This window comes from Sturnira hondurensis, unplaced genomic scaffold, assembly GCF_014824575.4.
Source record: "Sturnira hondurensis isolate 20B ecotype Veracruz unplaced genomic scaffold, ASM1482457v3 Scaffold0018728, whole genome shotgun sequence".
NCBI lineage: Eukaryota > Metazoa > Chordata > Mammalia > Chiroptera > Phyllostomidae > Sturnira > Sturnira hondurensis.
The window spans coordinates 6,274,452-6,297,288 of NW_028091359.1; the positions used below are offsets into that span (position 1 = coordinate 6,274,452).

General features: G+C 45.7%; 2 protein-coding genes and 2 non-coding genes across 8 annotated transcripts in view; 2 read left to right on the top strand and 2 right to left on the bottom strand.

Annotated features, from left to right (window-relative positions):
• Positions 1-375, bottom strand: part of ERN1 (endoplasmic reticulum to nucleus signaling 1) — a 78,868-nt gene extending 78,493 nt beyond the window's left edge. The window contains exon 1 of the mRNA XM_037070243.1: positions 128-375. Within this exon, the coding sequence (XP_036926138.1) occupies positions 128-181 (54 nt within the window). The 5' untranslated portion in view covers positions 182-375. The remainder of the gene's footprint in view (positions 1-127) is intronic.
• Positions 376-10,073: 9,698 nt separating this feature from the next.
• Positions 10,074-10,143, top strand: LOC119003860 (small nucleolar RNA SNORD104). Its single transcript, XR_005070061.1, has one exon. It is a non-coding gene; the product is annotated as a small nucleolar RNA SNORD104 (small nucleolar RNA).
• Positions 10,144-10,342: 199 nt separating this feature from the next.
• On the top strand, positions 10,343-10,474 carry LOC119003817 (small nucleolar RNA SNORA76). Its single transcript, XR_005070033.1, has one exon. It is a non-coding gene; the product is annotated as a small nucleolar RNA SNORA76 (small nucleolar RNA).
• An 834-nt stretch (positions 10,475-11,308) lies between these two features.
• The window catches only part of TEX2 (testis expressed 2), a 99,930-nt gene continuing 88,401 nt past the window's right edge, over positions 11,309-22,837 (bottom strand). For 3 of the 5 annotated variants that reach the window (XM_037070238.1, XM_037070239.1, XM_037070240.1), the window contains 4 exons: positions 19,530-19,655; positions 17,904-18,113; positions 14,879-14,999; positions 11,309-12,862 (listed from right to left, as the gene is read on the bottom strand). In XM_037070238.1, the coding sequence (XP_036926133.1) occupies positions 12,740-12,862; positions 14,879-14,999; positions 17,904-18,113; positions 19,530-19,655 (580 nt within the window). In that variant the 3' untranslated portion in view covers positions 11,309-12,739. Of the gene's footprint in view, positions 12,863-14,878; positions 15,000-17,903; positions 18,114-19,529; positions 19,656-22,837 lie in introns of those variants that run through there. The other 2 variants (XM_037070241.1, XR_005070009.1) reach the window with 2 other exon arrangements.

The window sequence follows — 22,837 nt, forward strand, 5'->3', positions numbered from 1 at the left end:
CTCCTCCTACGCCCGGCCGGAGTTTCAGCCGGGGCGCATGGAGCCTCAAGGCTTCGCTGATGTGCTACCGGCTGGAGCCCAGCGAGCCCGGAGATGTCCCTCCACCCTACAATTCCCGGTCACTCACCCTGGGGCCGGGCAGCAGAAGCGCCAGCAGCAGTAGCAGCAGCCGGGTCGGCATGGCGAGAACTCTGTCCCTGCTCCGGTCCCGGCCAGCCGGCTCTGGGGGGCGGTGCGGGCGGGCGGAGGAGGGAGGGGGTGGAGGCCGCGACGACAGCGCGGCAGTGGCCGGGATTCAGCGAACGCAGAGCAAGCTAGGCGGTGTCGGCACCCCCATTCCCGACCCTTTAAGAGGCGGCTGCGGGCAGTTCTTCCGGTTAGGGCGGGGCCTAGGGCGGGGGACAGCCTACGGGAGGACCCAAGACTGGGAGGGGGCGTGGCTATCGTGGGAGGGCGGGACCGTGGGCGGGGCCTAGGACGGGGTGGGTCTCTGGCCGGCCCAGGTCCGGCGGCCGCCCCAGCTGGCTATAACGTGGTCTAGGCGTCCGGCGTCTAGGGAAGCCGAGCGATCGAGTCTAGGAGTTTAACCGAGTGCGGGGGAAGGCCGGCAACCCAGGCACACGGGGGCATCCCGTCCCCCGTAAGGTCCCACTAATCCCTCTGGGAGACCCACTGCCTCAGATTTGGTCAGGGAAAAGGCCAGGAGACTGGCGGTTTGGGCTGCCCAGAGCCCGGGCTTCGTCTTCCCGCTGTGATGGAATCATCCAGGACCCCCGGAGTGAGGGACAAGGCTAACAGAGGATTCCAGTAAACGCAGCTCCTCTGCCCTGCGCCCAGCGGTGGCCAAGTCCACAGCCCTGGGGGTCTTCCATCTGTGAATCAGCTAATCTGAAGATCCCCCCCCCATTTTTTTGGCCCTCAGGAATTCCCCTCAAAGCATGTCCAACAGCCATCAGTTCCTTTTGGAATGAACAACGGATAAATCATGTGCCAAAAGTTATTTTTAAAAAGGAAACCATTTTGGCTACTGGTGTCATGGTTTTTACGTGGCATCTGTACATGTGACCTCCTATTGGGCTGACGTGTGTCACAACTCATTAGAGGGAGTGGGTGTGCAAAAGTCTCAAACGAGGCCTATTTGAGGGTTATGGGCTATTAACCTGAATTCAAGAGCCCAGGAGCCATTTGGTCGCAGGGTCCCACGCTGCCCTCCACTTAGACGGAAGAGAGAACAGAGGACGTATTTGTCTGAAGTGAGTAAACTAAGATTCAGACAACACTGATAGATCCTAGAAGGAAAAAAAGGTGGGTAGGGGGGATAGTAACTTCTCTAATGTTTTCTGACTTGCTCATAATACAATGCAATATTTTTCAAGGTTTGGGGAAAGGAGTAAGCAATGCTAAAGAAAACAGCAAAGAAGTAATGGGGGTAATGACCCAATATCTGGTATGTGTGCACTGTGGGTCAATCCCGTGCAACTGTAACAGAGAAAAGTTTGTAGTAAGCCAAAATCCTGTAAGCAAAGTTCCCTATTCACACTCACCCCCACCCCCCTGCCACCCCCCATGCCAGGCCACAAAGGACTAGTCCCACCTGAGAATCCAACATAGCAGCTTAAGAGCAGTGTGAATCTTGGCAACTGTAAGTGGCAAATGCAATCTGCATGTCTAAATGCAAAGAGAGGTTTGGAATGGGTGGAGAGATGGATTAAAACAGAGGCCACATCACTGCTGAGCAGTGTGGCCACGTGCCCAGGGAGGAGCCCTTTAATGATGACCTGGCCAGCTTGCAAGCTGACAACAGGGTCTGGTAGACCCCCCGAGTTGGAAGAGAAGCTTGACCGGAAATCGCCACTTTCACATTTCTTCTCTGGACCTTTTTCTCAAACAGAGTAAGTCTAGGAGTGGAACTTTCTGTGCTGAAACTGTGGCAACCCTTTGACAATGCAAAATGTCACTGTGACCTTGGAGGCACCATCGGATGAAACACAAAGGGTAATGCTTACCTCGATCTGACTCATAAATCAGTTTTAAAGGTCCAATAAAGCAAATAAAAAAAAACATTCCAAGGAGCCTGGCTCAGGTAGATATATTTATCTTGCACTCAGCTGGACCAAACCCCCAGACCTTAACTGTTCCATTGTATGTTCTCACAGTTTCCTATGCACCAGTTGGGTTGTTCTTACATTTAATCAGTTGGCATGTTTTATGCAGTTCACTTGACTGGCAACTCACAGTGATAAGCTTTGGTTTTATTTATGGCAACATTGTCCATAGCCACACATGGCTAACAGTTTTTCTTTTGCTTATGAAAAATTATAAACTGGCATTACGGATAAATACAAAGAGAAATGAAAATATTTTGTAGGGTGCTTTTGGAGTAGGCCTGCCCATATTATAGAGCTTTCTAGAAGTCGAATTAAATAGCAACCTCTAAGCAGGGCAAAGGTCATGGTCTTAGTGTAAAGATAAACACTGCTTTTGCACCAAGGTAAAAAATAAGTAAAAATATAAACATCACTATGACCTGAATAGTATATCTGGACCATAAGTAGTGGGAGAGATTTAGTTAAAATCTTATTTTCACTTCTCTCTGAAACAAATTGGTTCCCAAATTTGTGGTTCCCAAATTTGGAGAGCTTTTAAAAAACTGATTTCTAACACCTTTTCGTGCCCTCTTCCCTCACTGATTCGGAATCTCCAGGATGGTGTCCAAAGATTGTGTGTTTTCCAGTTTCTGCAGGTGACTGGGCACTCAAGATCCTGGGATCCAGCATACTCACCAAGTCCAGTGTGTGGCCAGGACAACCTTTTATTTATTTTAGCAAATGTCGCCCTCTAGTGGAACAAATTATGACCTAGCCTTGTTTATGCCTCGTTTCTGTTTAAAACCCTTTAAAATTTCATTTAAAAATAATTATGAGATTGGTTTGCAGAGAGCTATGTAGTGAGAGGGTAGCTCCCTTTGAAAGAAAAATCTGGTAAAACCAAAAAGGGGGGTCGTGGCTGAAAACTCCAGTAACATCTGAAAGAGTGTCTATCAGCCTAAGTTGACTCCTTTTTAGTGATCCTGGTGCTGTCATTGAGCTTCCAAACACACTTGAACTCACAGCGCATGTGGAGTAATTATGGGAGAAATGGAAGGATGATGCAAGAGTGTCTGGTGGCAGGCTAACTTTCCATCTCCTCTGTGTCCTGACATTTAAGGGAAATTGAAAAAAAGCCACTGTCGCTATGAGCAGCTTGGTTTGGTTTTGATGAGAAAACATTGTGCTATTCATTCTGAAGAAATTCTCTTTGCCATAGAATCTAACCGACGACACACTTTCTTGTATCCCAATAGTGAGTTTCTTCTTCTTGCAGTTACTATTTATTGGCTGCTTGATATTGTTTGGAAATGTGCAAAAACACATGCTTTACACAGGGGATCATCTCCCCTTATCTGCACAGCAGTTCTGGTGTTACCAGCCCCATTTTCCAAATGCCACAGGGAAATCGGAAAAGGTTAATAGCTGGGAGGGTAACACACAGCCAGTGAGGGGCACAACCTCGATTAGAGGCCAAGTACCTCCATGACTTCAGAGCTTGTCGGGGCCACCTTAGGTGCTAGAATGTGGTCTGCCATTAGTTGATTGTTATTCTTGCCCCTCCCTCAGCATTATAGCCAGGTAAAATCAGGTAACTTGCAGGTGTAGTTAACCAATAGCACAGATTGGCATGTCCCTGGAATATTCATGACAACCAGAAGTTTATACAAATATATGGTGAAAAGGGGCACTGTCTCAAATGACAAATAAGTCTCCTGATCTTATCTGGGGGTTGTGTAAAAGAATATAAGAAATCAAGCAGACATCTGGGAGAGAAGAGTGAGCTTTCTGCCCTGGTGGGTAGTTCAGTCCAATCCTGATTATTTGTTCTGTTTCACACCTGTTTGTGCCAAGTCTGTGTCACCATGGTGTCCACAGTGTCACCAGTATGTTAATATTCTCAAAGGCCCAGCACAGCACCATTGTGGAAACTGTCCTCTCAGAGTGTCTCCGCTTCCTTGATGGCCCGTACCTCCTAATCCCCTGGGGTCTGGCTTACTTTCACAGAACTCTCTGGAAACACCTGTCCTGAAGCAGTTCATAAATATTCTTCCTCTCGTAAAATGTCAGTGACCATGTTTCATCTTTTTTTCCCATAGGCCTCTCTTCGGGTCAAGTGTGTTAACTATTCCTCTTCTTGAACTTTTCCACCTTCAGCATTACCATTCTCTGGCTCTTTTTCCACCTCCCAGACTGTGGGTTTTTTTTTTTTTCATTCTTATCTTTGGCTCATTTTTGATTTGCCCATTTTCTTTTTTTTAATTATTGTTGTTGTTACAGTTGTCCCACCTTTTCTCCGTTGGTCTCCTCTGTCCTGCCTTGTCAACTGTGTTTTTCAAGACTTAAATATGTCTACCTTACCCATTTTTCTCAATGCTTAATATGTTTACCTTACCCATTTTTCTATTTCCTTTTCATCTAGGGGAGTTCATTCATAGACGTAACCAAATGTTAGAGCAGAAAGGAACTTCAGCTATAATTTAATCAGCTTCATTTTGGAGATGACTTCATCTTTGACCTTCACATGTATGATTACCACTCATTCATTTTTTTTAAATCCTCACTGAGGACTTTTTTTTTAAAGAGACAAGAAGGGAAAGAGAAAGGGGGGGAGAAACACTGATGTGAAAGAGAAACATTGATTGGTTACCTCCTGTACGCACCTAGACTGGGGGTCAGACCTGCAACCCTTTGGTTACAGGATGACACTCCCACCAACTGAGCCACACTGGCCAGGGCTGGCCATTCATTCATTCTTTTAACAAATATCACTGAGGGCTTCTGAGTACAAAGGATTGGTACATGAAGGAACATCACAAGAGTTTGCAAGTTGGGAAAAGTGATGGAACATGCACAGAAATAACCAACATACAAGGCTGGCTGTGAAGTATGAGAAGGCAGGAACAAACTCAAGTAGAACTATGGTGTTCAGGACAGAGACAAGTCTTGGGGAAGGAAGGGAGTGGAAAGGACACAGTGGAGAGGGCTTCATGGAAGAAGCGGCATGTGTGCTGGGTCTTTTGCCAGATTTGACAGGAGAAAGGATACCCTAGGGGGAGAGGACATGAATGGAGGCTTGTGGAAAGGGAAGCACCGTGCGGGAGCCCAAGCTGACACATCACTGAGCACGTGCTTGGCTTCTACATGAAGGAGCAGTGGGAGACGGGGCTGGGAAGGCAGGCAGGATGGGCCAGTGGGTGGAGGGGCACTAAAGTCAGACTGGGCTTTCTCCAGTAGGCAGCGGTGGGACAGGACTGAAGTTGTGTTCCAGGAGGAGAGCTGGGGGAAAAGGCAGGCGTTCGAGAGACCATTAGGAGACTTCATCTAGAGCAAAAGGAAGGAGGGGACAGGAGAGATCCAAGAGGCCTTGCGGAGGCAGAATGGCAAGCGTTTGATTGGCCCAGTTACACAAACAAGAAGACTGAGAAGGAATTCAACAATCGTTTGTCAGACGTTTTCAACATTCAAGGTGTTGTTCTCATTGCCGGGAACAGCAAGGGAGCGAGTGCACAGGACTGGGGCCGCTCTGTGAGAGGGGCAGGTGTGCCGTCTGGTGTGGACAGACCTGTTGTCTGTCCCCTAGTGAGCACCCACCCAGGCTGGCCCAATCATGTTACTCTGTGGTGACAGCCACCCAGTGATGGGCCCAAACAATACTTTCTCTCCTCGGTGCACATGCAGCTCTGCCCATCAAAAGGTAGAGCTTATTTCTCCTCCATTTCAATGTGGACTGGGCCTCTGACTGGTTTTGACAAGGAGTGACATTCCGGGACATCCCGGGGCAGGTTTAAGAGACCTGGCAGCTTCCATTTCCTTCTTTTTAGAACACTAACTCGTGGATGCTCCCTCTGGGAAGCGTATGGAGAAGCTTATGGAGAAGCCAAGTCTCCCATGCACAGGCCACGTGGAGAATGGAGTTTCTCTGATCAACAGCTCCAGCTGAGCTCCCAGCTGTGAGGCATCTGGCTGAGACATCATGAATGTTCCAGCCCAGTCAGGCCCAAGTGACCTCAGCTGATACATGGAGCCGAAGGACCTCCCAGCTGAGTCAGTTAACTCACAGTGCATCGTGGGAGAGATAATAAAATGGCCGTTGTTTTCAATCCCCAAGTTACAGTGGTTTGTTGTGCAGTAACAGAGAGCCAAAGCAGCTACCCATCCGGCCACCTTCACCTGAGCCACGGGTAGGCTTTACCCACTCTGACTCCAACTGGAACCATGAAAAAAGAGACTCATTTCCTTTCCAGCAGCAAAGCCAGGTATGAGGCCCAGCAGCCGCCTCCATCCTATAAAGAAAGCCAATTCCGCCCTGGCTGGTGTAGCTCAGTGGATTGAGCACAGGCCTGCAAACCACACGATTGCGGTTCGATTCCCAGTCAAGGCACATGCCTGGGTTGCAGGCCAGTTTCCGGTTCCCGGCAGGGGACGCATGAGAGGCAACCATACATTGATATTTTTCTCTCTCTCTCTCCTTCCCTTCCCCTCTAAGATAAATAAATAAAATCTTTTAAAAAAAGAGAAAAAAAAGAAAGCCAATTCCAAAGCAAGATGACAGACAGAAGCATGGATGCGGTCAGGGAGCCCTGAAGGAGCCTGAGCTCTGATTCTAGCTGGCATGAGACCAGGCTGCCCAGCTCTTCTCCTCCTTTAGCCAAACCTTCCCCCATTTACTGAGCTGGTTTGAGTTGGGTTCCTAGCACTAAAATCAACAGACCCTGAGCAAAACCCTGGCTCAGCATTGCTAAGGGCACCAAATCAACGGGGTCTGTGACTACACCTGGCCTATGGCCAATACTAATACCGTCTTATACATACCACAATGGCAAACATATAAAGCCTGACAATATCAACAATGGGTAGCGGGTAGGTCAATGTGGGAACGCAAATTGGAGCATCTTGTCCGGAAAATAATTTGCTACTATCTAGAAAGTTGGAAATGGGCCTACCCTCCCACACAGCAATTATGCTTCTATGTTCATACCCCAAAGGAACTTGTTCATATATAAGAATAGTCCAAGCAGCTTTGCAATAGCTTGTAATAGTAAAAACTGGGAGCTATTTTAAACATCTAAAATAAAGAGAAGAGACATGTAGAGAAGAGTGATTGTGCACTGAAACGCCACACAGCCGTGAAGCTGGTTGCATGGCTACATTACTGGTGGCATTCCATGCCGTGACATGAATGTCACCACTGTTCACAATAAAAAGAACAAGTCACGGAAGAATATATACAGTACACTATATTTCTACAAAGCTCAACATCAGGCAAACCTAAGTAATATACAAATATATGAACAAAAACTAAGAAGAAAAGCATAACAAGTCAGACTCGAAATTCAGGACAGCGGTTTTTCTCTGAGTGAAAGAGAATCAGGAATAAGAAGTTGGCGTCAGAGTTACAGATGAGAACTGTTGTTTTTCTTACATTAAGTGGTAAGGATATGAATATTCAATTAATTATCTCTAAGCCATACATATACTTTACATGTATTCTTGGATGCAGAGATAATTCACAATAAATTTTTAAATGAAAATTTAAAAGGCAAATATTATTAAACACTATGACCCAACCATATGCCTAATACAAAGGACATATTAGCCAAAATAACGTGGAAAGGTTAAATATAGAGGAGTGGACAAAGTTATATCAGACAAACACTGGTCAAAAAAAGACACGAGTAGCAATGCTAATCTAATGTAAGATGAATTAGAACTCAAGGCAAAAACCGTTACAGCTTAGTGTGTGATTTTACACATAAATATATGTGATCCACAAGGGAAATATTACCAGCCACAAACCATAATGGGATAAACAGCATAGCCTGAAAATCCACAAAGCAAGTAATAAAAATAATCAAGGAAAAGGACTGAAGCATAATTTCACGTTAATTTTTTATTTTGAAATTTCACACAGTAAAACTAAATCTTTTGGGTGAACTGTTCTAAGAGTTTAGACAAAAGTCCTGTCACCGCCGCCACAGTCAAGACACAGGACGGTTCTGTCACCTCCACGGGGCCTTCACGCCTTCTCTTTGTGGTCAGATAGCCCCACACCCCCAATTCTGGAAACACTTTGATCTGTTCTCCATCCTTGTAGATCTGTCTTTTCTTGACTGTTACATAGATGGAACCATCTTTGGAGTCTGGGTCCTTTCCCTCAGCACACCTTGGAGATTCTTCCAAGTGTTGCATGTGTCAGGAGATCATTCTACTTTATGGCCGAGAGCATTCAGTTGTACAGATGCACCGCGGCTGCTTACTGTGCTTACCATTCACCCAGTAAAAGGGCTTTGGGGTTGTCCCAGTCTGGGGGGAATTACGAATACTGTTATAAACGTTTGTGGACAGGATTTGGGGGGAACATAAGTTTTCATTTCTCTTGGGTCAAAACCTGGGGATAGCGAAGTCATATGTATGGTAAGTATATGTTTAACTTTATAAGATAACTTTCTCTGATTTCTTTTCCAAAATGGCTGTACTATTTCGTGTTCCCAAACAGTAATGCAGCAAAGTTCTTTGCTTTGCATCCTGGCCAGCATATGGTATTTGAAGCACAATCTTAATACATCACCAGCAGTCAGTGACAGCGCATACAATCACAATGGAGCATAAAAATGCAGAGATGTGGACAATACAATTACAACACAGCTAAGTTTGAGTTAATAATAAATATTTCACGTCAATATTCGCACATGAGAGTGAAAACATTTTCACTTCAAGAATTTGGGGAAATAAAAAAACAGATAGGCCATAAAAAAACTTTAATATGTTTCTCAATGTAGAAACTGTACCACAATGTAACAAATGTTGAAATAACAAAAATTTAAACAGCAATAAAAATAATCATAGAGAAGTTACAATACACCTGCCAAAATAATTATTACTTTGAATTAAAAAGGAATTTTTAATATAACTTAAGACTATAAAATAATAAAATAAGAGCCCCATTCAACTACAAACTTGTAGGTTGAAATATTTTCATCATTACAAAAGAGAAAAAATCCTTATTATGAGCAAAAAGGAAACAAATCCCAAGGAAAACATATGATGGAAATGAAGATAACCAGAAATCATGACTGTTCACTGTTCCTTTTCCCTGTAAATCAAACTCTTAGAGGACCGGGTCATATTCCCATTATCCACTGGTGAACAGTGCTGGCTCATAGTATGAGCTCAATACTCAGAAGCACTTTCAGCTTTCCCAAAGCTTGGCCTTCTCTCCTTTGGGCTTCCACAGTAGGCTGCTATTTAAGCATTTATTAAAGTTTTGCAATCACACTGTCCTTGAAAAATAAATATTTGTTTAGCACTCAGAATGTGCCAGGAGACCGACATTACTTCACTTAATCATTACAACTTTTTTTGGATATTCTTTTTCAGAAACTGAGGCTCAGAAAGGTTAGGTGATCAAGGTCATAGAGCGATTTCATCACACGGTCAGGATTTGGTTGCACAGAGTTCTACTGTCATAAACAAGCTCTTTCTACCGGAAGAGGTTACTCTGAATTCAGGGGCAAGGTTTGTCACTTTTGTATCCCCAGCTCCTAGCCTAGTTCCCGGCACAGAATATCTCAAACAAATTAGGCATTACTTGCGTTCTGTTGTTTGTAAAGTTTTCTCTTGTGGATCGTAGGAGATGCACTAAATTACAAACCAGCGATCGAGCTGTGAAAAGAAATCGGGAAGAATTGGGACACTCGCTGACTCAGTCTTTCCTTGCCTCCCACCTCCATGGTTGGCTTGTAACCATTCTATACTCTGGAGGACTCAGCGAGCATGGCCAATCATTAGGCCATCTTCTAGGCACGTGGCCGGAAGTTTGACTTTCTATTCGTTAATCAGGGTAAAGGCCCGCCCAGCCCACTCCTTTAAGTAGAAGTCCTGGGCTTCTCTCTTTCTTTTTGTGGCTGTGAAGCTGGGGAGGTGAGGTGCCTTAACTCGGTAGTAGTTGTGGCCAGTCGGCCCGCGGTGGGAGGAGAGTGGCCGGCGGTGATGACGTTTATATCAAAGCACGTGTTAGACTGCTGACAAGGGTGATGCGAACTGGAGTCTGAGCCTGGCCGAGGTGGTGGGGAGGAGGGAACGTAACGGCGGGGGCACACCTGCTTATCCGCCGCTTTTGTTCTTGCAGATCAAAAATCCGCTGCCTGTTTTTGCCAGCCAGGCCGAGCACATCGGATCTCATCCTCCCAGCCTTTCCACTCTCAATAAAATGGCTTGACTCCAGCGATGGTGTTGGTTTTTGTCGTGGTGACGCGCTGCCTTTGAGCCCCCGCTGCGCCTGCGTGTGGTGCCGGGGGTCAGGCTGCAGCGCCAGAGCAGAGCTTGCGCATAACTGGGGCCGACTGCTCCTCGGCTGGCGGCCTTTTTAACCGCGAGCGACATGGCGGCACCGCACTGCGGGGCGGGGGGAGGGGCAGTTTTTCCGGGGGTTGTAACGACCCAGTCTTTAAAGCTAAGGGTGAAATGCTGTAAGGGAGAGGTCGGGGATCCTGTAGGCTCTGCCCTGTAAACCCTGACTCTCATCTTTGCCCGATCAGCGATAGGGCCAATTTCAGTTAACCGTGGAGTGAATGGCGGTATACGGGAGAGACTGGACTGTGGCCTTAAGCACTTTAAGGGCGTGGTTGTGTATGTGAGAAGAATTTGATCTGGCTAAGGTGTAGCTCGGACCTTTCTACAAAAACTTCAGTTAGGGCCAACCGCTTATTTGGATACTGTGTTGAATTTGGGGCTAAAGTGTTAGGCTAATACTTCGTATGTATCCCAGTTTACAACAGGGTAGTTATGGAAGTTTATGCATTATCGGGCACAATACAGCACCTAAAAAATTGCAGGATCACTCCTTCGTAGTCCACATTCTAGGTGATGAACAGTCTCTCGCCTGGGCTTAGATTTAATGTGCATTAGTTCTGAGTATAAGGAAAGCACAGAAGCCATGCAAACTGCTTTGGCAACTGGAGGGGGTGACCCAAGGAACAGGACTCCTGGGCAATACAGTTCAGGACTGTCCCCCTCAAATTACATGTAGATTGAGAATAGTATCCATGTCAGGTGTGATGAGGGATAACCTGGGATCCTTGAGGGTGCTGGCCCAGTGATCATTCAGAAAATAGACACTGCTATTGGCAGCTTAGGGCCCACGAGCCCTGTATCCACTGGTTATTCTGTCCCTGTCATATAAACAGGATTCGGTAGAAATGACTTAAGATGCTTTTAGCTAGTATTTGACATGAGATATTTATTTTGTGAAACAATGCAAGCGATTGTAAATCCCCAGATACTAAATTAAGTGCGATAGGGTACAGTGGTGTAATCTCTACACAGTAGTGCATCTAGTCCTTTGCCTTTAGTTATTGCACAGAAATTATAAAGACCAGTGAACAAGACATGCGGACTGACTGGCAAACTGACTCACACAATGAGAAATTAGTACAGCACACCGACTGGAATTGTCAGATTTAAGTCAAATGGTTTAATGGTGCAATTAAAGTCATCAAATAAGGGTTTGATTTTTTCCAATATATTAATTTAAAGTCACGTTCAGGCAAGGTGCTGTTTAAAAAAAACCACTATTAGCTTAGTACACAAGTAAATATCAAAATTTACCCAAGGTAATTTTGATGTTGAATGCAGCTTTAAACAAATCATTTTAAATGTACGTCTCAAAGCAAATTATACAGTGAGGCAAGGCCTCCACACTTGTAAACGAGACATTCTGACACAAATGCACAAATTAAAGTTGGCAACATTGAAGAAATGTCATTAACTTTGAGATGTGTAGTGTTTGATGTTGAGCAAACTTTTGGTCTTGACTCACAATCAGGTGTTCTGTCCGGGCCATCGGAAAGCACCCGAACCAATTAGATGAAGAGAGCCTTCAGATGGCCTGTGTGAAGTTTCCTGGACACACTAAAAGAAGGTGATCTGGTCACGTGGTGCATGACATTTTCACATATGCTCATTTCAGGAAACCATTTGGGATTAGAACCAGGTGATTGTACCTCATTGGTAAAAGGCTTGGGATGGTTTGAGCTCATGGCTTTGCCTAATGTTCACAGAAATCTCACTGTCCCCACCCCAGCTGATAGTGTGTTAGTGTATGTTCTATGGCTACTTGCTTCCAAAATGCACAATTTAATACAAAGAAAAGTTGCTATGCTCACCTCATTATCACCAATGAAACTGTCCACAACATTTCATCCCCACCCTCCACGTGTTATCACACTGACATTCAGAATGCGGAGGGCTGCACCATGTACAGACTAGGAGTGAGGAAATGTGCTCTGGCTGCCTGAGGAGAAGCTTTGGAGTTGAGGCAAAGGGAAGGAAGCCTTCCAGTTGCAGCTTTGCTCTTAATGTGCTCTTTTGCTGCCACAAAAACTGGTAGACTTCAAACCTTGGTGCAAGTCACATAACCTGGATCCACCACGATGATTCTTCCGCTCCTTTGAGTCAAAGCTTTGCAGTAGGCAATCCAGACACCAGTCGCTGGACACATGGAATGACACCTCACAGTGGAATGGGCACTGGCAGGCAGAGGGCAGAAGCTGTGGCACAAGGAAAGGCCTGTGCTACAGCACAGATGGCAGCCAAGAACCCCACACCTGGAGCTAGATCTCATAATACTGGCAACGTCAGGTCTTCACCCATCACAGCTGATCAGCAGCCTCTGTAAGCGGGTCTTTCAGGAGGCAGGAAGTGGAGCGAGGGTCCATGGCCGAGTGCATTATAGGGATATAGACATCATCCATGTTTGGCATAACAAAAACTTTCTGTAGGGAGAAAGAACAGCCATGTGGGAAAAACGCTTTGCTTTTTCAGGCTGCCACCCTCCCTACAATGATAATTTAGGCTTTAGACAAGTTTTTATTTTTTTATTTTTTGACAAGTTTTTAAAATATAGGTGAAACAACATCCCACCCATACCAAGTTAATTCGACCATATTTAGAAAGAGTTGAGCAATCATATCAGTGTGTGAACACAAGAACCCGAAAAAGTCAGCCCTGAAGGCAAAAGCAACCTTTCATTTCATGTACATATAATAAAATTATCCATAAATTGACAAATAGACTCAACGTCATTTTAAAAGAATTGGCATAAGCTGCTCATAACATTTCCAAATTATTATATCCAAAAGCCATAGTTCATGGGATTTATTAATTTAAATCTAGCAACAAAATGTACATTTTTTAAAAACCAGAACCAGATAAAAAATCCTACTATAGTGAATAGCCAAAGGATAATCAGTGATTGATAGCAAGGTGCTTTGCCTGTTTATAAACTAGTTTTATATTAGTCAATTTTGCCAATGCATTCAACCTTTAGTAATGCTCTCTTCCTAAAGTGTGTATGAAACCCAACACAGGTGGCAACGGGAGAATGCAGCAGTTCGCCTCCAACTTCCCAACGTGCCTCAAAAAGACCAGGCACCACGCTGCCCCCTTGTCCTTTTCCTCTTTGTCCCTAGACTCCCCTAAAAGATGACTCACTGAAATTCCTAATGCAGAATCTAGGGTGATAAAAAAAGGGTTTATTTTTTAAAGACTTTATTTATTTCTAGACAGAGGGGAAGGGAGGGAGGAAGAGGAAGAAAAACATCAATGTGTGGTTGCCTCTCATACCCCCTACTGAGGACCTGACCCACAACCCAAACCTGTGCCCTGACTGGGAATCGAACCAGCAATCCTTTCTTTGGCAGGCCAGCACTCAATCCACTGAGCCACACCAGCCAGGGCAAGAAAAGTTTTTTAAATGGGGGAAAGAAAAAAAAACCACTTTTCTGTTTGGTGATATAAAGTTTTCCAGAAATTGGTTTGCAGTTATATTTATAGCTTTTAAATAAAAATATAGTTTTAAAGGCAGTAACTCAAAACATACCACTGCAAAAATATATGGGTCTTCCAAAGGTGAAATTCAGTATAAAGTAAATGAATTGCTAATCTATAAAATCTTGGAACACAAATGTGCCTCAAATATCTGATTAAAATTTGATTGAAAAAGAATAGCTTATCCCGGGGCTTCAGCTACATTGCTCTTAACCTTCGGTGGCCAAATGCAGAAGACAGACTTGGAGAATGAGCTCCGGCTTAGTAAACTCCAAGTCTGGCCTAGATCCACAGGGCAGGGACAGGCCTGGTGCACCCTTAGGTCCCCAGGGTTGGGGACAGCGAAACACAGAAGGGTTTCCATGGGAACTGAACAAGCTGGGCAAGGTGGGTATCACCTAGGGCAGGAGCAACTTCCCTGACCACTGGTGGATAACTAGTGGTAACTAGCTAGCCACCTCCAGGGTCCACAGAGTTAGGGCTTACCCTTCACCAGGCACACTGGTGCAAGACAGTCGTTTTGCTCTTTGACCCCTCCTTTCAGGTTCCTTCTTTTTTTTTTAAATAAAGATTTATTATTTATCTTTAGAGGGAAAGGGAAGGAGAGAGGGAGAGAAACATCAATGTGTGGTTGCTTCTCATGCATCCCCCGCTGGGAACTGGCCTGCAACCCAGGCATGTGCCCTGACTGGGAATCGAACCATGGTCCTTCGGTTCGCAGGCCCACACTCAATCCACTGAGCCACACCAGCCAGGTCAGGTTCCTTTTTGAAGACTATTTAATAGGGAGCTGTGGGTGAGTTTTTGGAACCATATCTGAAATTTTAGACCTGTCTGATCATATATGTACTTTCCTGGGATGAGGGTCCTCAGAGGACCCTGACACACATGAAGCAGAGCCTCTGTTCACTACCTGGAGCTTTCAGCCCCGCATGAAACACCAGATGACATTGTGGGTTTACCTGAAACTCCTGCTCCAGTTTCTTCTCTATCCAGTCTGTCACATGAACTAAAGTCACCTCTCTCTCTCCAAGTTTTGGCCGAGCTTTCAGCTCTATATATGGTGGTTTCCGGAAACCATACCTTTAAAAAAGAGAGAAGACAAGAGTAGCCACATTTAGAAGCAAAGAAAGGAAGCAGCTAAGTACCAACAACAAACATTCCTCATTTACACATGCCTTTATCACCACTTAAATGATCTTACTCTGATAATCGCCTCTAAAAATAACGTAGCATGCAAGAATGAGCCGTGAACTCCGTGTGTCCCTGGGTGGCGTGGAGCGCTGTGATGGTCTGAGAGCAGTTCTAACAAACCAGGGAAGCCAGGAAGCCTCAGAGGAAAAGTCAGTGACCTGGGCTTTGTTTTCCTAAAATGGCAACAACCTTTTTGGTTTCTGTTTTTCTAAAAGTAGTATATACAAGGTCTGTCCAGAGGTATCCAGCCATCTAATATGAAAAATAGAGACGTTTATTGAAGAAGATAGAAGATACAAGAAACACTGTACACAGAACAATGACACCTCAGTCATCTTCTAAGTAGGCACCTTGGAGCCTTACACAGGTCTCCCACTCATCATCAGCTGCTCTGTCATATTTTTCTGAATCTCATTGAGGGTCTTAAATCTCTTCTCATTCAAAGGTGATTTTAATTTTGGGAAAAGCCAGGAGTCACAGGGTGCCAAATCTGGGCTATAGGGGGGGCTTAGTCACCTGGGTGATTTGATATTTTGAAAAACCTCTGCACCAGACGTGCTATATGAGCAGTTGCATTGTCATGGTGAAGCTGCCAATCACTGGTTGCCCATAGCTGCGGCCTTCTGAATCATTTGCATAGTTTCTGAAGAGGAATGTCTAAGCTTAATGCAAAGGATTCATTGCTCTACTCAGTCATTTTGAATGTGACAACCACACAGTACACATGCTCACTCAGCAGCATCTACTGCCCACACTGACTAGTACAGTGAAGTGGCATTGTTCATGTGCATTCCAGTCCACTCTCCTTGGCCGCCCAGTTACATCCATGTCATGCAAACCGTTCTCCTTAACAATTGTTGGACTTTTTCTGGAAAGACCTTGTATATGTTACAAATCCCAAGATATATGAACGTATAAAACAGAAAATGAAAGACAGTGCCTCTCTCTGAATCTCAGTCCCAAGATGGGACCACCAGTCCCAAGATGGGACACTGACCACCACCAAGGTGGTCAGTTTCCCCTGCACTTTGTAATATGCGCATGTAAACAGAGAACAGTCTATGACCTGCTTTTTCACTCCACACCACGCCTACTGTGGCTTCTCGATGGAGTGCTCAGAACTGTTGGTGAAGTATCCAGACGCTACTGTGTGCTATCAAACTAAAACCTTCCATCTGTCATGGGCCAATATTTAAAAAAATACAATAAAGACATACAATTGCTATAAAGATTCATTAACACCCTCAATATCTACACTCCTCTTTGTGGATCATTAGAAAATGGTTTAGCATTTGAGCATGCACTGGGTAGCACTATCCTAGAGGCCTGCAACTTTATCTCCTACTTGGCAGTAGCATTTATAACTGATATAGCTTAGAAGGGAAAGAAATGTTATCAACTCATAGTATTTAAAGACATTTTAAATTAGATTTGGAAGACTGTACAGAAAGGTGTTATTTTATTATTTATGCTATTACAGTGGACCCAGTTTTTCCCCTTTTGTTCCCCCTACCCAACCCTTCCCCCCTCACTCTCTCGTGTAATCTCCACACCACTGCCGGTGTCCATGGGGTAACCAGTTATTTTTTTGAGTTTATTTATCTTTAGAGGGGAAGGGAAGGAGAGAAGGAGAGAAATATCAATGTATGGTTGCCTCTCGTGCGTCCCCTGCTGGGAACTGGCCTGCAACCCAGGCATGTGCCCTGACTGGGAATTAAACTGTGGTCCTTTGGTTCACAGGCCCGAGCTCAATCCACTGAGCTACACCAGCCAGGGCTAACTGGTTATTTTTGGTTGATAAGATTACAGGCTTTTTTCCCCCCAATGAACTATTACTTAAAAAAAATCTAAAATGGCACTTTAAAGTTCTGACAGGGAAACGTCACCAAGTAATTAGTCAAGTCGAAAATCCTCTTGGAGTCACTGCCGCAGCCCCTCTGAGCACTGAGGACGTGCACTACTAGCAGGCCGGCTTCGCTCTACAGCAGGACAGAGCCCCCTTCTCCGTGCGAGTGCAGTTCACACAGTCTGTATATACTCATGTACACACTACAGGACCTGCCGTGTCCACTTAAAATTGAGATTTGGATGGTGATTGTCTTCTGCTGGACCTATGAATAATTTATTTCATTGATTTTAAATCCTGACCGGTACCCCAGCCCCTGAACCCTGGCCACTGGGCGGGGCACATCTTTATCTTTAACAAGCCCCAGTGTAACTGTGGTATGCGGATGGGCTGAGAACCACAAGTTCATCCGGTCACAACTCCTCGTACAGACCTCTGCCACAGTTTCCAAGTGCACACGCTCCTGCCTCCTGAACATCGAGGCCCGACCCCGGGAAGTCTTCCTTAACCACCCAGCACTCTGCTGAACGCATGACCCCCGTCTGGAAAGGGGAGATAACGACGGCCGCTATCTCCGCAGGATGCTGTGAGGACAGACCAGGCCAGGCAGACAATCAGAGCTCTACAAATGGCAGCTGTTCTCACTGACGGCAAGAGTAGACTCCAGAAAGGAAGATCAAGAATAGAAACAGCTCATCCCACCGACGTCACCTACTGACCCTAACTCTTCCTAACATGTGGAGATGAATCTTTACATGTGAATCAACCATTCACAGAAGAAAGCAGAATTGGATTTACAACTAACATTAAGGTTCCACGAAAAGTGTCTGAAAGTGCTTCTGCCCAGGGGAAGGTACTTTCCATAATGTCAAGGGTAAGGAGGCTGGGATCTTCACAGTCACGCAACAAGGGAAAGCACAGCCGTGCCTGGGGGCCCCGCTCCGTACCATATTCGGTCAGTCGGGGGAGGTGGGATGTGCACCGCCAAGGTGCCTCTGCACTCTTGTACTTCCACAGTTAGCAGCAGGGGGGTGTTGGAGACTTCTTCAATCTTCTTCTTGATGAACTCTGTCTCCGTTGCTTTTTGAAAATATTTTGACTTGGTGATTTTATCAACAAACCTCATAATCTTACTTGTTCGATGACCTCCAACATACCTGTAAATGAGGGACACAAATGGGTATTAAGATAAACTTGCTCCTTCACAAAAGAACACTTTGTGGCTCTTCACTCACGCTGATTGAGGCCAGTTTCTCAGCCGCAGCACCATGACATGTGAACTGGGCAGTTCTCTGCTGGGGGGCTGCCCTGTGCATTGTAAGATGTTTAGCAGCATCCCTGGTCACTGGCACAGTCCCCCCAGTCACGGCAATAACAAATGTTGTCAGACATTGCTATATGTCCCCTGGGGGTGCAAAATAATCCCCAGTTGAAAACTACTACTTTAGACAGGGTGTAACATCACACAGAGCTGAGCCTCGACCATGGGGGTGAGGGGAGGGTCAAAGTCCTCCCAGGGCAAACAGAGATGGCACCTCATGTTTATGACACTCAAGAACTGAATATACACCCAGTGTCCTCCAGGGCAACCCTCACCATTTCTACATGGGCACCAAGACACCACACTGCATCAACAGGGGAATAAAATAATTTTTTACTGACTGCACTCTAGGAGGCATTGTACGGACTTTGAATGGCAACTACTTTTTAAAGGGCTTAGGAACTTCTGAAGGGAAATGCTACTTCAAGCTAATATCCTTAGGCCAAGAAGCAAGCCTTATATTGGGTAATAACTACTATAAGACTACCCTAAGGAGAGAGAATATTTGCTTTTTAAAATATCCCTCAGCTCTGAAGTGTCGGGAATGGTGTGTACATGTGTGCAGGGAAAAGCAATCATCCCTAAGAAGGTCAAGTGGGTAGATTTTAAATAATGCACACAAACTTTAGAACCACCTCCTCAACTGTCAGGATTCTCTTTTCATCTTCTGTAGGATTTCAAAAGTGAATAGCCTGATGCTTCTGGCTGCTTTATAACTTTATATAAAAGATCTGCAGACAGAGACTGTTTAAGCACTTTGATCATTCCACAGTCCAAGTAACAGGCAAAGAGAGCCCCAGAAATGAACTGCATGATCAAAAAAGATCAGCTAAGTAATCCACGGTTTCAAAATTCACCAAAGGAATCGCGTGCATGTCTGAGCTTTGTACAAAGGAACTACACTACCTTAACAGAATCATGACCCAACTGAAGAGGGGTAATGCTCTCCACTGAGCACCAGGGGGCGGTGTTGTGTAAATTTGTGCTCCTTGTGATAAGCACACCATTCTAATGCACTATTTACTGAGGGCTCAAGAAAGCCATTTTGGTTGGAACCCTCTCTTAAGCAAGGAAAACTGTACTGGTCTTTTTGCTTCAAGGTCTAGAATTTAGACAAATCACTGACTTTGGGTTACTAACGCAAAAACCATTCACTCAGTGTGGAGGAAGATCACAGAGGAAGGAGAAAAAACAGCTCACTCCCAACTTGCTGCTCTGACTGCTGGAGACCTGGGAAGCTAGATCCACTCACCCTTCAGCCCCTGGAAGAAGCGGTTTGTCTCCCGTGCTGGGCTCTGGTGCATCGTCTTCCTCGGAGGAACCAGCACTGGAGGACTCCTCATCGCTGTCGGCCAGACAGTACGCCCTGGGCCTGCAACTGAACGGGGCATTGTCACCAGGCAGCCTACCCATTGTCACCCAGGCTCTGCTTCCAAAGAGAACACAGATGCTCCGCCTCTACCACCACACAAGCCATCATTCTCCCAACCCACCCCCAAAAGAACAGGCCCAATCCAAGAGTCCTTGGATTGGACTGGTTACCCGGGAGACACTTCAGCACCAAGTCCCCTGGGAAGCCAAGTCCCCTGGGAAAACAAGGATGACTTGGGTCTGAAGAGCTCTTTAATGCATGCGTCAGGGTAGGTGGTGGGAGTCTGGTGCAGTCGACACAAAACACAGTGAGTTCACCAACAGTGCAAGTGGGGAGGTGAATGGAAAGAACAATGGTTGTAATGGTGAGGTGACAGCTTATGTTGGAGATGGGACCACTCCTCACCAATGACAGGGATGTTCAGGCAAGTCCCCTGACTGGCTGAGTTAAAAAAATAGATGCTCTCTGGTTTTGTTAGCTCCAAATTCGCTTAGACTCAACACTCCTTCCTAGTGAAACTACGTTTGTCTTATCCCACACCTGGTCCAGCTGAAGGTCACAGAAAAGCTGACTAGAGTACAAATTTCAAGGGACTATAAGAAGCAACTGACACGAGCACCCAGGAACTGTCCTGGAGAAGCGCGAATCTAAAAACCATTAAAGAAAAACCTCAAAATAATAAAAAGCCTTACTGGAGAACAATGCCCCTCATTAATCTTTCCAGGTTGGAGAGTCCATTCCCAGAGACATAAGGGTTGCTGGATCACCGAGGAGCAGTGAGGGATCAACATTCCCTACCAAGGGTCACTGGGGGCTTCCTGGCTGAGCTTCAGCCCCACAGAAGGCAGCTAGGTCCCTGCCCGGATGATGGCTTTGCTTCAGGGAGGCAGAAGGGCATGGTCCAGCTCTGAGGCTCAGAGACGCAACCAGGACAAAATGAACAGAAGACAGCGTAGTCTCTGAACACAATCGCACTATTAAACACTATTAAAAATGGCCACTAAGCAGAGGGCTGGGCCTTGTATTTTTGACAAGGACAAAATTACCAGCACAGGGCAAGGCAGCAGAACTTAGGTTCATCTCCCTGGAGGTACAGTCCTTTGGGGTTTTCCTCTGATGTTGTCCCTGGGCCACCAGAAGCAGCCTATTTGGGCAGTCATCTCTTAGCCAACAGGGGCCAAGGGCACCTAAGGGCAGAGCACACATGCAGGGGCCCCAGCACTGGGTGGGCAGGACTGAAATCTTCACCCCTGAAACAGGAGCCTGGCTGTAAGAGGACCCCAAGAGTGTCCAGCCTGGCAGAACACCCGGATCCTCAACACCAGCTCTGAAACATGAGAGCCTGCTGCTTCAGCCAACAGGCTTGAGGCTAGTGTTAAAGGGAAACTCCTCCTGCTGACACAAAAGCCTCCTGTCCCTGGCCACAGAAACAGCAGCAGCACCTGACTTTTTCTTCCTCTTCCATCAGAGGCCCAGCTGGTCCTGGAAATGCGTATGTGTGTTTGCTGGTCACAAACCAATTCCAGAGCTTTCCATGGTGAGACAGCCCTCACTGGAACTTCTTTCATTTCACATGTACCTAGCAAAACATGGTTTCCAAGCAAGCCTAAATCGGGTCATGAGATGAGGACAGTCAGGGACGTGAATCCCAAGGATAACACAACCATCTCAGAAATGTATCTTACTTCTCTACCGGTAATGACTGGGCTCCCTGGCTGCCAGCCTACCTCTGCCAGCCATGGCATGTGTGTCCTGTTTCCCATCCACCAGTTGGAAAAACTGACTCAAGATCTACAACCACAGTGAAACCTGGTGAGCCGCCGCCCATTCCTGTCCCCACAGGCCTTTGTCATCTGGCAGCCTCCAGAGCCAGGGCAGAAGATGCCAAAGGCTGAGCACTGCAGTGAGCTCTCAGGTTTCCGAACTGATCCTCCGCAGGGCAGAGAGCAGGACAAATTTTGTGGCTGGAAGTTAATAATTTAGACAGTGCTGTAACAGTTAAAGCAGATCACATGACGCAACATTCTGATTTTGACCAAACGTTACCTCTACTCTTTGTAGGAGGCACTCGATACTCACTAAATTAAATGTAACTGTTTAGCTGATATTCAGTTTTATAACTAAATATGCATTTTATGATCTCAACCTTATGATGTAGCATGAGACACACTCCACACATCTTTATTTATATAAGATGTGCGAGAGCTAATGAAGCCTTATTTGTAAAAGTGCACCTTAGAATTCCAGATGAGTGTGATATCCTTGCAAACAGTCACCTTAAAAGTTTTACTGTAGTTTTGCTGCCTCTGCTAAAATCTTTTTGGAAATGTGTCTGGAGCCAGACACATATGAAAAAGTGAATTATTCTATGACTGACACTCTGTCTCAGACCAAACATTTAATTTCTTGGTCTTATCATCACCATCGGTTCTGAACGTCTTCTAAGCAATTTCTCAAAGATCCGATCCATCCACAAAGCTGGCAGTGACTATCCTGTCACTCAGGATAGTTAAAAGAATGTCACAGAGTCCAGAGGCAACTCTTTAAAAGCAATTCCAAAATGCTGTAAGTGAAGGATGCACAGTTAAACAGGCCAGGGAGGTAACTGCCTTGTGAAGACCACACTCACAGCGTGCATTCATTTTAAGAGAGATCCGTCTCATACATCTGCACAGACACACAGGTGCGTACACCCACAGAGCCGGATGCAGTCACGGTGCAGACTCCCAAAACGCCAGGCGCCTCGGGGTGGAGTGGTGGCGGCAGCTCAGGTACACTGTGGATAAGTGACCCAACACCAAGTGCAGGGGGCCTCCGCACGTGGACTTGCACACCCAGCCCAGGCTGCAATGGCAGGACACAGACAGGCCATGCGCCTTACAGGAAATGCCCACCCTAAGGCCACCTTGCATTTAAGGAGAAGCCAACACAGAATGTGTCCCTGACAGACTCACTTTGGCCTTGTGAGGCAATTCTGCAAGTTAAAACTGCTCAGCTCACTACCTGAATTCTACTGAGTACACTGCCTCAAAGGTATGTTAACTCAAATATGCAACAAGAAGACTATTTGGGAAATAAAAAGACTAAAGGAAATATGTCTGCAAATATAAAGTGCATACACATTGCAAAGGGAAAAGGACTTCACTAGAATAAAGCAACACAGACTTCAGTTTCTCACCATTGCCCTC